This window comes from Podospora pseudocomata, chromosome 7 (genome assembly GCF_035222375.1).
Source record: "Podospora pseudocomata strain CBS 415.72m chromosome 7, whole genome shotgun sequence".
Lineage (NCBI taxonomy): Eukaryota > Fungi > Ascomycota > Sordariomycetes > Sordariales > Podosporaceae > Podospora > Podospora pseudocomata.
Genome location: NC_085891.1, coordinates 3,976,234 through 3,986,763, shown reverse-complemented (window position 1 = coordinate 3,986,763; position 10,530 = coordinate 3,976,234). Strand labels below are relative to the sequence as shown.

At 54.3% G+C, this 10,530-nt stretch overlaps 2 protein-coding genes across 2 annotated transcripts; one reads left to right on the top strand and one right to left on the bottom strand.

Annotated features, from left to right (window-relative positions):
* Positions 1-4,618: 4,618 nt before the first annotated feature.
* Positions 4,619-6,570, bottom strand: QC762_700260 (uncharacterized protein; the record flags this gene model as incomplete). The annotated part of the gene is made up of 2 exons (XM_062892887.1): positions 4,619-6,117; positions 6,479-6,570. The coding sequence occupies 2 exons, from the start codon at positions 6,568-6,570 to the stop codon at positions 6,000-6,002; spliced, it is 210 nt and encodes a 69-aa protein (XP_062740034.1). The 3' UTR covers positions 4,619-5,999.
* A 1,775-nt stretch (positions 6,571-8,345) lies between these two features.
* Positions 8,346-10,463, top strand: QC762_700270 (uncharacterized protein; the record flags this gene model as incomplete). The annotated part of the gene is given in 2 exon segments (XM_062892888.1): positions 8,346-9,803; positions 9,816-10,463. 2 exon segments carry the CDS (start codon positions 8,346-8,348, stop codon positions 10,461-10,463), a joined length of 2,106 nt encoding a protein of 701 aa, XP_062740033.1.
* Between the last annotated feature and the right edge of the window lie 67 nt (positions 10,464-10,530).

Genomic DNA, 10,530 nt, shown 5'->3' with positions numbered 1-10,530 from the left:
TCATGATCAGCAATCTATCTTCGGCCTATCCATCTAGCCTTGTCCTACCCACGCTTGCGGCCTGAAGCGATCCTTCTTCTCTTCTCGTCATCATCATCATGGATGCCAGCAGGTTGCCGGACTGTATGTTCACTAGGGATGGATGAGGAATGCGGAAGAGACTGAGATGGAAAGTGGACTCCCCCAATGCTACCCCGGGCCGTCTCGGTGACGGGTCCCGAGCTTTGGGTGTCCCATGCGGGCGGGGTGAGCGGGCCGGGCCTTCTCCACGCTGTTCCCTGTCGATGCCTCAGTCCCGGTTTGGACGACATCGGTTCTGCTGGAAGCATCTCGACCGCCGCCATCCTTCCGGAACCTTTACATACTTACATGCCTCTTGACCGCCTTCTTCGGCCGGCCAAAAGTGGAGTGGTTCTGCTCTGCGGCCACAGACAGTTCCCCAGCTTCCAACCTGTTGCTCGTCGTCATGCGGCCATGTGCAGCCGATTTGTTTGTCTCCACCGACCGACCCTGCGACGATCCGCAATATGGAGGCGAGCAAGCTGGCTTTCGATGAATCGCAGACGACCACACGTCATTTTGGCATTGCTTTCTCTCTGTTTTTCTACGTGGATGCAGGTGGCGTGCGGCTGCTGCTCATGCTCTCATCTCCCAAACCAATGCATGATACCTGCTTATCTTCACCCGGCGGTGAGGGCTGTTGGCTGTTGGGGAGTCGGGCAACATGCTGGAGAGTCTTAATAGGATCGCCCTTCCCGCCCCCTTTTCCGGCATGTCACCTCATCCTCTCGATGATGATTTACGTCGGCGTTGGGTGAGGCATCTTGTACGGGGATTTCTGCCTGCAGCTGCGGCTCTTGTTTGGCTTCCTTCCATACGAGAATACATGTACCAAACGGCTTTGCTCCACAGCTTCAAAACTCCACCCCGTCTGCCGCATACTCGCATGGGAGAGCTCATCATCTGCTTTAACGTGGAGCTATTCGCTGGCACTTTGCTTGAGCGACAGGGGCAAATCTTTCCACGTTTGCGTCAGCTTTGGGCACAGGACTGGCCAGGTAGGCCAAAGCCATGGCATCCATATTCGAGCTGGATGAGAGAAATGTTGTCAAAGGTGAGAGAGACTGAGCCTCATCTGTCTCGTGTCCACCGAGCCTGACGATGGCTCGCTTATACTCGGCAGACGGGACCTTGGGTATCGATTGATGTTGGTACTCAAACGCAGAGCCTCAGCAACACGTAGTTCTATGCTCAACAGAGCATTGCCCCCAACGCTAGCAAGGCTGGAGGCAGCCAAGGTGGGAAATAGCACCAGTGGTGTAGGTCCCACCCACTCGTCAGCAGAAGCCCAGTCTGCATCCCAAACATTCGGGTCAGGCAACTGCAGCACAGTATCGTACGGCAGAGTCGAGTTGTTGGCCGGAAGACCCGCTATTTACTGTCTGTTGTTGTCCCTGATATGTAAACCAGTTTTCTGAAACGTTCGCCAGAAGTTGTGATCGGATCGGAAAGGGGTAAATGTTCACTTTCATCTCAGATCATCATGCTGTGCTTCCGTCTGCCGCCTCATACGCTGTCCGAAGCATAAGTGCCTCCAACGGCTGATGGCGAGTGTTTGGGTTTGCCTCCGCTCCTGCATGTATGGTAGGTGAAAGCAAGGTAAACAACAACGGATGGGCAATTCGTGTCGGTCTGAGTTACATCGCAACAAATAACTCTGGACTATGTGGCCTACCTAGTGATGTCGCCAGCGGCCTATTGAAGCTGACAGCTTGCATCGAATGTTTTGATGCAAAAGCCACAGTCTATCTCCAATGTGTTGCCCAATGAAACCGACTTAGACGTTACCCGGTCTAGAGGGCTTAACCCTGAAGGCCATGTTTTTTGTGCGGGGAGGGAATTTCAAATCGATTGATGGATGGGTTTACACGTAGCAGGAGCGGTTTGGCCATTCGCCACAAGGGTACGAGCCGCATACACGCCGTTCTCTGTGTTTTGGCTTGATCTCCTACATGACAGGAGCGGCTTTTCCAGATGGGATATATTTCTGTGCGTTTTCAGACCGCCCTTCTTTCCAGACCGGCAATGGATTAATACAGGTAAAAAGGAGGTGTTAAAGTGAGGCTTTGTTGTGCGGAAGCAGGCTTGGTGTGCTTCCTTCAGACTGAAAATGCTCCCCGGATAACAACTACCCGGTTGTCGAATTCTGGAAACATTCTGGTGGCTATATTTGGCCTGCTAGATGCCAGTTGGCGGTTCGAATCGGATCTAGATCTACCTAACCTTTGCTCATCGGGAAATGTTCTGCTTCGGGTGGTGCGATGGATACGTGCCGAGACACTTGGTGCTTGTGTTGACAACGACATGCCATGTTGTTGATAGATCGATCGAATAGTGCGCTCTTTGGAAGCTTGTGTGCCTGCATCTCGAACAGGAGGGGACAGACATTTGCCACCGCTTGCTGAGACCCTGAATATCAGCAGTCTGGCTTGGTTCTGTGGCTCAGCTTTCGTCTTGTTACTTCCACTCCAGTACCTAGTTGTTCGGCTAGTGATCAATACAGATGTTGATCTACCTGGTCAATGTAGTGGTTTATCATGCGCCGCGAGACTATCATCAACTACCCACTAAGTTGTGCAGCACAACCCCAAAAGCTCCAGGATCCTTTCAAGCAAAAAGGGGGAGGCGTAATCAAACACAGTGACAGTGTTGCCCATAATCCGAGAATCAGTCCAGATCGGTAGGCATAATTTCGTGAGCAGGTAGCTAGTTACTTAGCGTATTATGGATATAATTCTGTACAAGTCCTGCCACTTCAAGATGTCAGGTCAAAGCAAGTAGTACATTTCTCTATCTAGGCTCAGTAAGGCATGCCAATTTATACCTGGCCCTTCAGTCCATTGGAAAATCGGCGGACGACTACCTACCTACTTCGCTATTATCTTCTGTCTGCACACGCTCTTTGATGGGATTTCTGCTGAACATCATCACTTTTCCACATGACCTACAGGATATTGAGTTCAGCCAGATTTTGATTCAAACCTGCAGTTTTAGTCATGCTGTTCATTTACTCCCCATCAAACCAGCCAGCAACCATGAGGCTACCTCTCGATTATGGTCCTTCTGGAAAGGCAGCTGTTTGTATTGTTCTTAATGTTTGATCTAGCTATTTCCAATCATGGAAGCTGATGCAAAACATATTTTATTCAATGTTTCATCAGCCCAAATCTTTCTTGACCTACTCGACTCTTATGAAATGCCACAGGTGTACGTATAGTGACACCGCAAGGCCCTTGCGGCATCAAGTGGGTCCCAGACAAAACAGACACAGAATATGCAAGAAACGGGAATATGGAACACAACAAGGACTACTGCCTATTAGTTCCCTTGCATTTCAAACCAAGTTGGCGGAGAGAGATGATCAAGGGATATGACGTTGTGGTGTGTGCAAGTTGGGGGGGGGGGCTGTGTGGGCGCCGAGGGATCCCGATCCTGTGTTCCGGACACGGCCGTATGGGCCTGCTTGGTCTCATCAAACTGGCCAGTGCGAAGAACGGAGGTGGGGCTTTGACGCGGGAGACACACGCGCTGACAAGTGGGGAACGCCATTCTCGCGTTAATTGATTCTCCCCCCCAGTGGGGTGGGAAGGCGGCAACATGTGATATTAGTTCCAGAGCAGTAACCTCGATCTGCAAATTTATGTGGTGCAATATGCTTCCCGGTCAGAAGAGCGAAGCTCAACAGAACCCCCCAATGAACCACTCTCTCGGGCGGCATGCTCCGCACCCATGGAGACGCATCCATCTAGCTCCTCGAGTTTCTGACAGTTCGGCTGCAGCAAGTGCGAAAAATAGCAGAGGCACTCCCACCCCGCTGACTGGGCGGACGGCAGGACTGAGGTGCTCCTCGGAACACACACGACCCCCCAATGCAACAGAGAGGCAAGAGGACTTTTGGCGGACCGGGCGTTGCGCTACAAACCTGCTGTTGTCGGTTCAGTTTCGCATGTCAGCCGCCTCACGGCGCACCGCACCGAGCCTACATTAGACAAAGCCTGCGAAGCGAGTTTTGGAAGCGGGGGAACCTGGAAGGGGGGATTACGACAGTCGGTCCCACCAACAAGGCCGCAAAAAGAGGCAAATGGGAAAGCAAGTAAACGCAGCGATCCGCAAACAGCTCCGTCTGCGGCCGTCCGACAAGCTCCAGCCTTGTTGGGGGGCACGAGTCGGTAGGCAAAGGCAGCTGACCAATCCTGGGGTCAGAAATGGCCATCTTCGTGATGCACCCTAACAGTGGTGAGTTCCCCAGCAACCAACCAAATCCACCTCATATTGTGCTCCCCGGAACACCCAAGTGCAGCTTGGCTTCCGGAGGACCTCCGGACGATTCGTTGCCGGAAAGCCCCGCCCGGAGCTTCCGTCCACGAGGCATGGGCGTCACTATGTGTACAAAGTGTCCGACACGGATATTGTGCTCCTTTCCTTTGCTTCTTTCGAACCTCGGGAGGCGCTCCTTGCTGTTGAGTAAAGGCTATTATTGGCTTACTTTCTGATTTCCCGCAGCCAAAGATTCCGGGAAAGGCAACAAAAAAAACCGCCTCTCCGATAAAGTTTTCTGTGGCGGGGTTTGATGCGGATATTCCGAGAGCAAACGACTATCACGACCCCTCACCATCCGTTTCCGTTCTGATGGTGTAGCCACTTGACAAGACCGGGGGACGGAGTTTGCAGCTGAACTGGGCAAGGTAGGAAACGGATGCGACGATGACTTGCGCCTCTTGTCGATTTTACACGAGAATGGGTTGATACGACCGTTGCTTACTTTTTGACCTACTCGGCCGATCCTGTGTGTACCTCCCTTGTATTTGTTGGCAGCGTGTGTGCATGTCAGACACAGAGCACGAAAGGGTCCCAACCCACCCACCCACCCCCCTGGAGGAGGATTGGTCGCTTGGCCTTTGATAGGGGAAAGATGATGCCGTGAGACTCTCTGTCTGGTACCCTTCTCCCGGTTTGCCAGCGCTCTTATCAAGGCTCTTACCTGCACCGTCATGCTCTGCTGAGTGGAAATACGGATAAAGCCACTCCACTCCACTCCCCAGGTTCCAGGCTTGCCAGGAGTCCGATCCAACCCTGAACCGCCAAAAAAAAAAAGGGCGCCCAGATTCCGGTTTGGCGCTTGTCGACATGTCATCAGAGCCTGCTTCAAGACACGATGACACTGATGAGGATAGGACAGTGGCTCAAGGCATTACGAGTCAGCCAGATGCCAGATGCCACAAGAATGCGAGAGTCTATGTGGGCGCCACGGGTTTTTGGAACCATCCGTTTCGAGGGGCTTTGCCTATAATAAACCACGTTTGGGGAGGTCCCCGCGCTGTCCTACCATAACCACTTGACCACCTTTTGGTGTGGCCGATGGCAGGAGACGGTGTCTTGCCGAGAGGAGGTCGACAGGGGTTTGATCATCAGCCATCACCATCATGGGAATCCCTTGATCAATGTGTCCGGGTCACAAGTGGTGTTTGCGGAATGGATGGTGCATCCGGGCTTTATGCAGCCGCCTGCTTAGTCCTATGATCTATCTCTCTTTTTACCACTCGTACCGGGCTGGGCCCAAGGCGCACCAGGCAAGTGTGTAGACCCCTCAGACTCAGACTGGCGCACTGTGCGGCATGATTCCATTCCTGTTGCTTTCAGTGTTGCAGAAACAAATCCAAGCGTGTAGGATTCTTCGGCTCAAACGGCCAGATACATAGAAAAATCTCGGCGGACATCCACACCCCCTCCCTCCTTTTTCTCTCTTCTGGCTCCCCTAAAGCCAGGGTTCCAGAAAACCCAACATAGTTTCGCACTCTCAATCAGTGAGTGGTATGATTGAACGGTGGAACATTTCTCAGTACGTCAGCCAGTCACACAGGCGGCAGCTGAGCAAGGGCAGGGCAAAGAGCCAAGACAGGAAAGAGATTGATAGATGAATGCACACGGTACAAGAATAATCACGCGCGTCTGGATGCCTCCCCCTCCCTCGGGCTGTTGTCGTCTGGACTTTGTTTAGTCTGTTGCATCATGACGGACACTCTGATGGCAACGATGATGACATGGACCGACCCGGTGCTGAAAAGAGGAGGGCCGAGGGGTTGTCGGCAACCTGTACATACCGTATTCGTCAGCCATTACTGAGATGGAACTTGATGAGGGAAAAAGAGGACCACGATTGCCCCCTTTTTTTTTTCTATCATCAATCGCTGATCGCCAGTGGAGACGCCGGAGGGAGAGGATGACACCTGGTTGTTGCAGCCATTTCCCTAAACTCTTTAGCGGCAATATATAAGGAAATATGGACCACCGACCGACCGCATACAGTGCGCACTGTAAATAACAAAAACATGCTCCGTTTCGAGCGAGACAAAAAAAAAAAGGGCTTGGGTTGGGGCTTTTGAATCGTTGGGAATCCCTGCGATCCGGGCTTTCTTACTCGGACATGTCGCTGCTTTCAGGTTGCTCCTTGGTGTGCGCCTCCCTCCAGTGTTTCCTGCCCCCTCCCACCTCAGGCATGGAGGTGGCCATGGCTCGCACTAGGTGACCCGGAGACAAGTAAAATCAACAGAACAGGGCATTGAGTATCGATTGAGTGAGGAGTCAATCTTTCAACAGCCCAGGCTGAGAAAGCCATAGGACAGTCCGGCCGCCTTACTTCTTTCTGGTGGTGGTGTCTCCGGTGTGCCAGCCTCCAACGCATGGTGGAGGACAAAGCGTGCTGCGGCGGGATGGAGCGAACGAATTGATGGGTGGGAGCTTCCGGGTTGCTTGGCTGAGGTGCCCGGGCGATGTGCGCGCCCCAAGCCAAAATGCGTGGACAGGGACAAAAAAAAGAACGACTTCCACCACCCCCCCCTCCTCCCCCCGCTCCTCCCCCACTGTGCCCAGGCCTGTTCACAGCCGTGGCAGTCGTAGCCTCTCTTTTTCCTATTTGTCCTCCATACTCGGTAAACGGCGAGTCCCTTTGAACTCAAACCTATGAATGGTTGACGAGGAGAGAAAGAAGACGCTGGAAGAAGCATCAAACCAAGTTCAGTGCAAGTGGCAAGCGAGGATTCCATGGCTGAGGTCCAGTGAGGTGGTGTCGGAGCCCTGTGGGGCAGGCTGCAAGTAGTGGGTGGGTTTGTACCTCAGAAGGTACCTCAGTACAGTAGGTAAGGTACCTGACCTGCTCTGAGCTGCGGGCACAGAACGACCGCGGCGGCACAGCGCCCCCTTGCACGGCACCAGACACAGACAACGACGTCGACCAGGGACAAAGTAAATTAGCAGCATTTGCGGCGACTGGGACTAAGACGCAGCAACGCACCAGCTACGCAACCCAAGTTTCTCACATGGAGCAGGCAAGGTAGACAACTTGGAGAAGAAAAAGGTATGGATGTTTTCACGGGTCGAGGATCTTTCTCCTCCTCCTCGTCAACCTCCTCGTCAACCTCCTGGTCGTCCTCCTGGTCGTCCTCTTCGTCGTCACTTTCCTCTCTTCTTCCCATCCATTGATGAATCACTCTCCCTTCGTCCTTTCCAGGTTCTTCCCCAGGCAGCTGCTTCACCACCTCACCACCTATCCAGCTCCTGCAGCGACTCCTACCTTACTACCTTGCTTGTATCAAGAAGAAGAATTGCTGGCTGGCTGGCTGGCTGGCTGGCTGGCTGGGTTGGACTGGACTTGGCTGGCTTAGTAGCTCGAGTTCGGGACGTGGAAGCGTATATTGACGGGGTCCCTGCCATGGCTGAGGTCACAACGCAATAAACGTCCAACAACACGATTTCACTTCACTCCAAAGCTTCGTACCTTCTGCCATAAAAGGTTGAGCTTGTTGAGGCAGGAGCGAGCTCCTAGTCGTGTGATGCGACAAAAGGCAAAAAGCTTGCAGGTACGAAGCAAAGTGGAAAGAACTCTCTGCGGTTCTCTGCAGTTCCTGGCGTGGAATGTGATTTCGGACCAGCAACCACCAACATCTGTCTAGTAGCAACCGGCTGCTTTTTTCGTTTGCGATTCGGTTCAACCACCACCACTCCCCCCCCCCCCTTTTCCAGGTTCCCCCAAAGCTGTCGACAAGAGAAAGAGTCCTCGCCGCATGACTTCAATTGCGACCATCTCCTCCTCCTCTTGCTCCTCCGACTTCTTCTCCGCTTCTCTTCGCCAGCCCTCTCGTCACCACTTTCAGCCGGAGGGCATGCACCAGTGTCAACTGCCCGCTCCTCGAGGACTTCGCCTGCTCCCCCTCCATACCCCGAACCTCGGCGACCTGCGAGACCCCGACTACTCGGGTGGACTCCGAACACCACCGGCCGACGAGAACATGGGGACCACCTACGAGATGCCTCACTTGGCATCCTCCAAAAACCACATCCACCACCATTCTACCCACGCCCCACCACCAATGCCCCAGCATGATCGCTACCGATCCGCCCTGAACGAGCGACCACCGCCGAACGAGCAAATATACAATTCCACCTCACGATGTTCTGCACCTGTCTATCAGCAGCCCCAGGTCCAACAAGCTCCGAGACCAAATCTGCCCTCCTCCTCTGCTGCTCCCGTCGCGGCCTTGCCGAGCTCAACGGTTGCCCCTAACCAACGACGAGGGGCAAACCGGCACTCTTCCCGACCATCATCGCCGCCATTGGACATGAGCCTGGTGTTTCACAGCATGGAAATTCCAGAATGCATCAGCCCGAGGGGTGGGAATCTGGGAGACTTGATGGCCGAGGTCGCGGCTCTCTTTTGGTTCGAGTCTCCGCAGACGTTTGAGACGGCTGAAAAAATACGGACCTTGTCACCAAACGCCGCCATTGCTCGATTGTCGGCCAACGCTGTGGCGACATCCGACTTCAAGAAATGGGTAATGAATATCGTGGACGCTACAAAGATCACCCAAAATGTGGCGCTGCTTGCGCTTCTCTACATCTATAGGCTCAAAATGGCCAACCCCAGCGTGAAGGGTCGACCGGGCAGCGAGTTCCGCTTGTTGACCGTCGCCCTGATGCTTGGGAACAAGTTTCTGGATGACAACACCTATACCAACAAGACATGGGCAGAGGTGTCGGGCATTGGGGTGAACGAGATTCACGTGATGGAGGTTGAGTTCTTGAGCAACATGAGATATAGTTTGCTGGTTTCTGCCGAGCAGTGGCGCGCATGGCTGGACAAGCTCGCCAACGTGTACGAGTACCTGGAAATCGCCAAACGATCACCCTCACCTTCGCCATCGCCGCTGTTGATGCCGTCGCCGAGCCATCGCGCTTTTGCCTCACCAATTCCATCTCCGATGAGCACCGCCGCGATGCAGTCGACCCCAGCCGGGCCCTTTTCTGGCGGAAACATACAGAACAGCAACAATCATGGGCCAGTGGGCTGGCCACACCCCTATTCATCCAACAGTGCCGTTTCGCCCCTTGCCTTGAAGCCAGAACAGCACCTTTTGAGGAAGCGCAGTTTTACCGAAGATGACCCGACCGAGCCCCCTGCGAAGCGTCTTGGCCGTGCTGCCCCTGAACAACCCCAATCCATCCACCTGCCAGCCCACCACCTCCCATCGCAGGCACCACCGCTCCAAGGTCTACACGTTGCCTCGCACCCTCCTATCGGCTCTCAGCGACCCATCCACTCTGCTACCGGCCAGAGTCGACCACTTCCATCCATGAGCTCAGATCAAGGGCGTGTTGCCGTGCCCAGTTTGGCACTGAACACAGGCCATGCTGGTCCCCTGGTGACAACCCAATCGTTCACATCCTCGGCGGCATACGCACCGCCACACGCACCGCCACAGGCTTCACCACTGTCACTGCCGCCGCTTGTGCCGGGTGTGCGTGCCATGGCCACCGTGTACCCCAATGCCACCACTTATGCGCCCCAGCAGTCTGTGCTGGTTACATCCGGGCCCAGTGTGAGCTCGGCGCCACAGTCGGTGACCACTCCGACAACAAGCTTCCCGCCCATGTCCTATGGCACGCCAACAAAGCGTCCATCTCCCCAGCACCACCTGGCTTCCAGCGCCAACATGGCCGGGTCTTCGCCACTCTCCGTCGACCCCTATGGTCATCATTCTGGGACACCCATGGGGAACGCTGGGGCCACCAGCGGACTGCACACGCCCATCTCACACTCGCCATCGGTTTATTTGCAGCAACGCGATAGTCCCTACAAGCCCGTGAGACAAGTCAACACGCTGCTCATCCCGCCCGCGTCTGCCTTCCTCCACCAGTACCATTTCCAGAACGCTGTTACGCCAAACCAGATGCACTATCAGCCGCTTGGAAGGAGGAACGAATACCGGACAGGCATTGTGCCAGAGTACACCATGGACAGACAGCACTCTTACCCTTCTTCGCAACAGGTGCTTCCCGATCCCGCACCGCATCGACCCCCTCACGTGCCGCCTGTCGGGCGCCCGGATTCATTCCGTTCGCACTATTGAATGTCTGGCCATCTTTTTATTCTGTGTTTTCTCGGCGTCTTTCCTTCACGCCACATTGTATTATTTA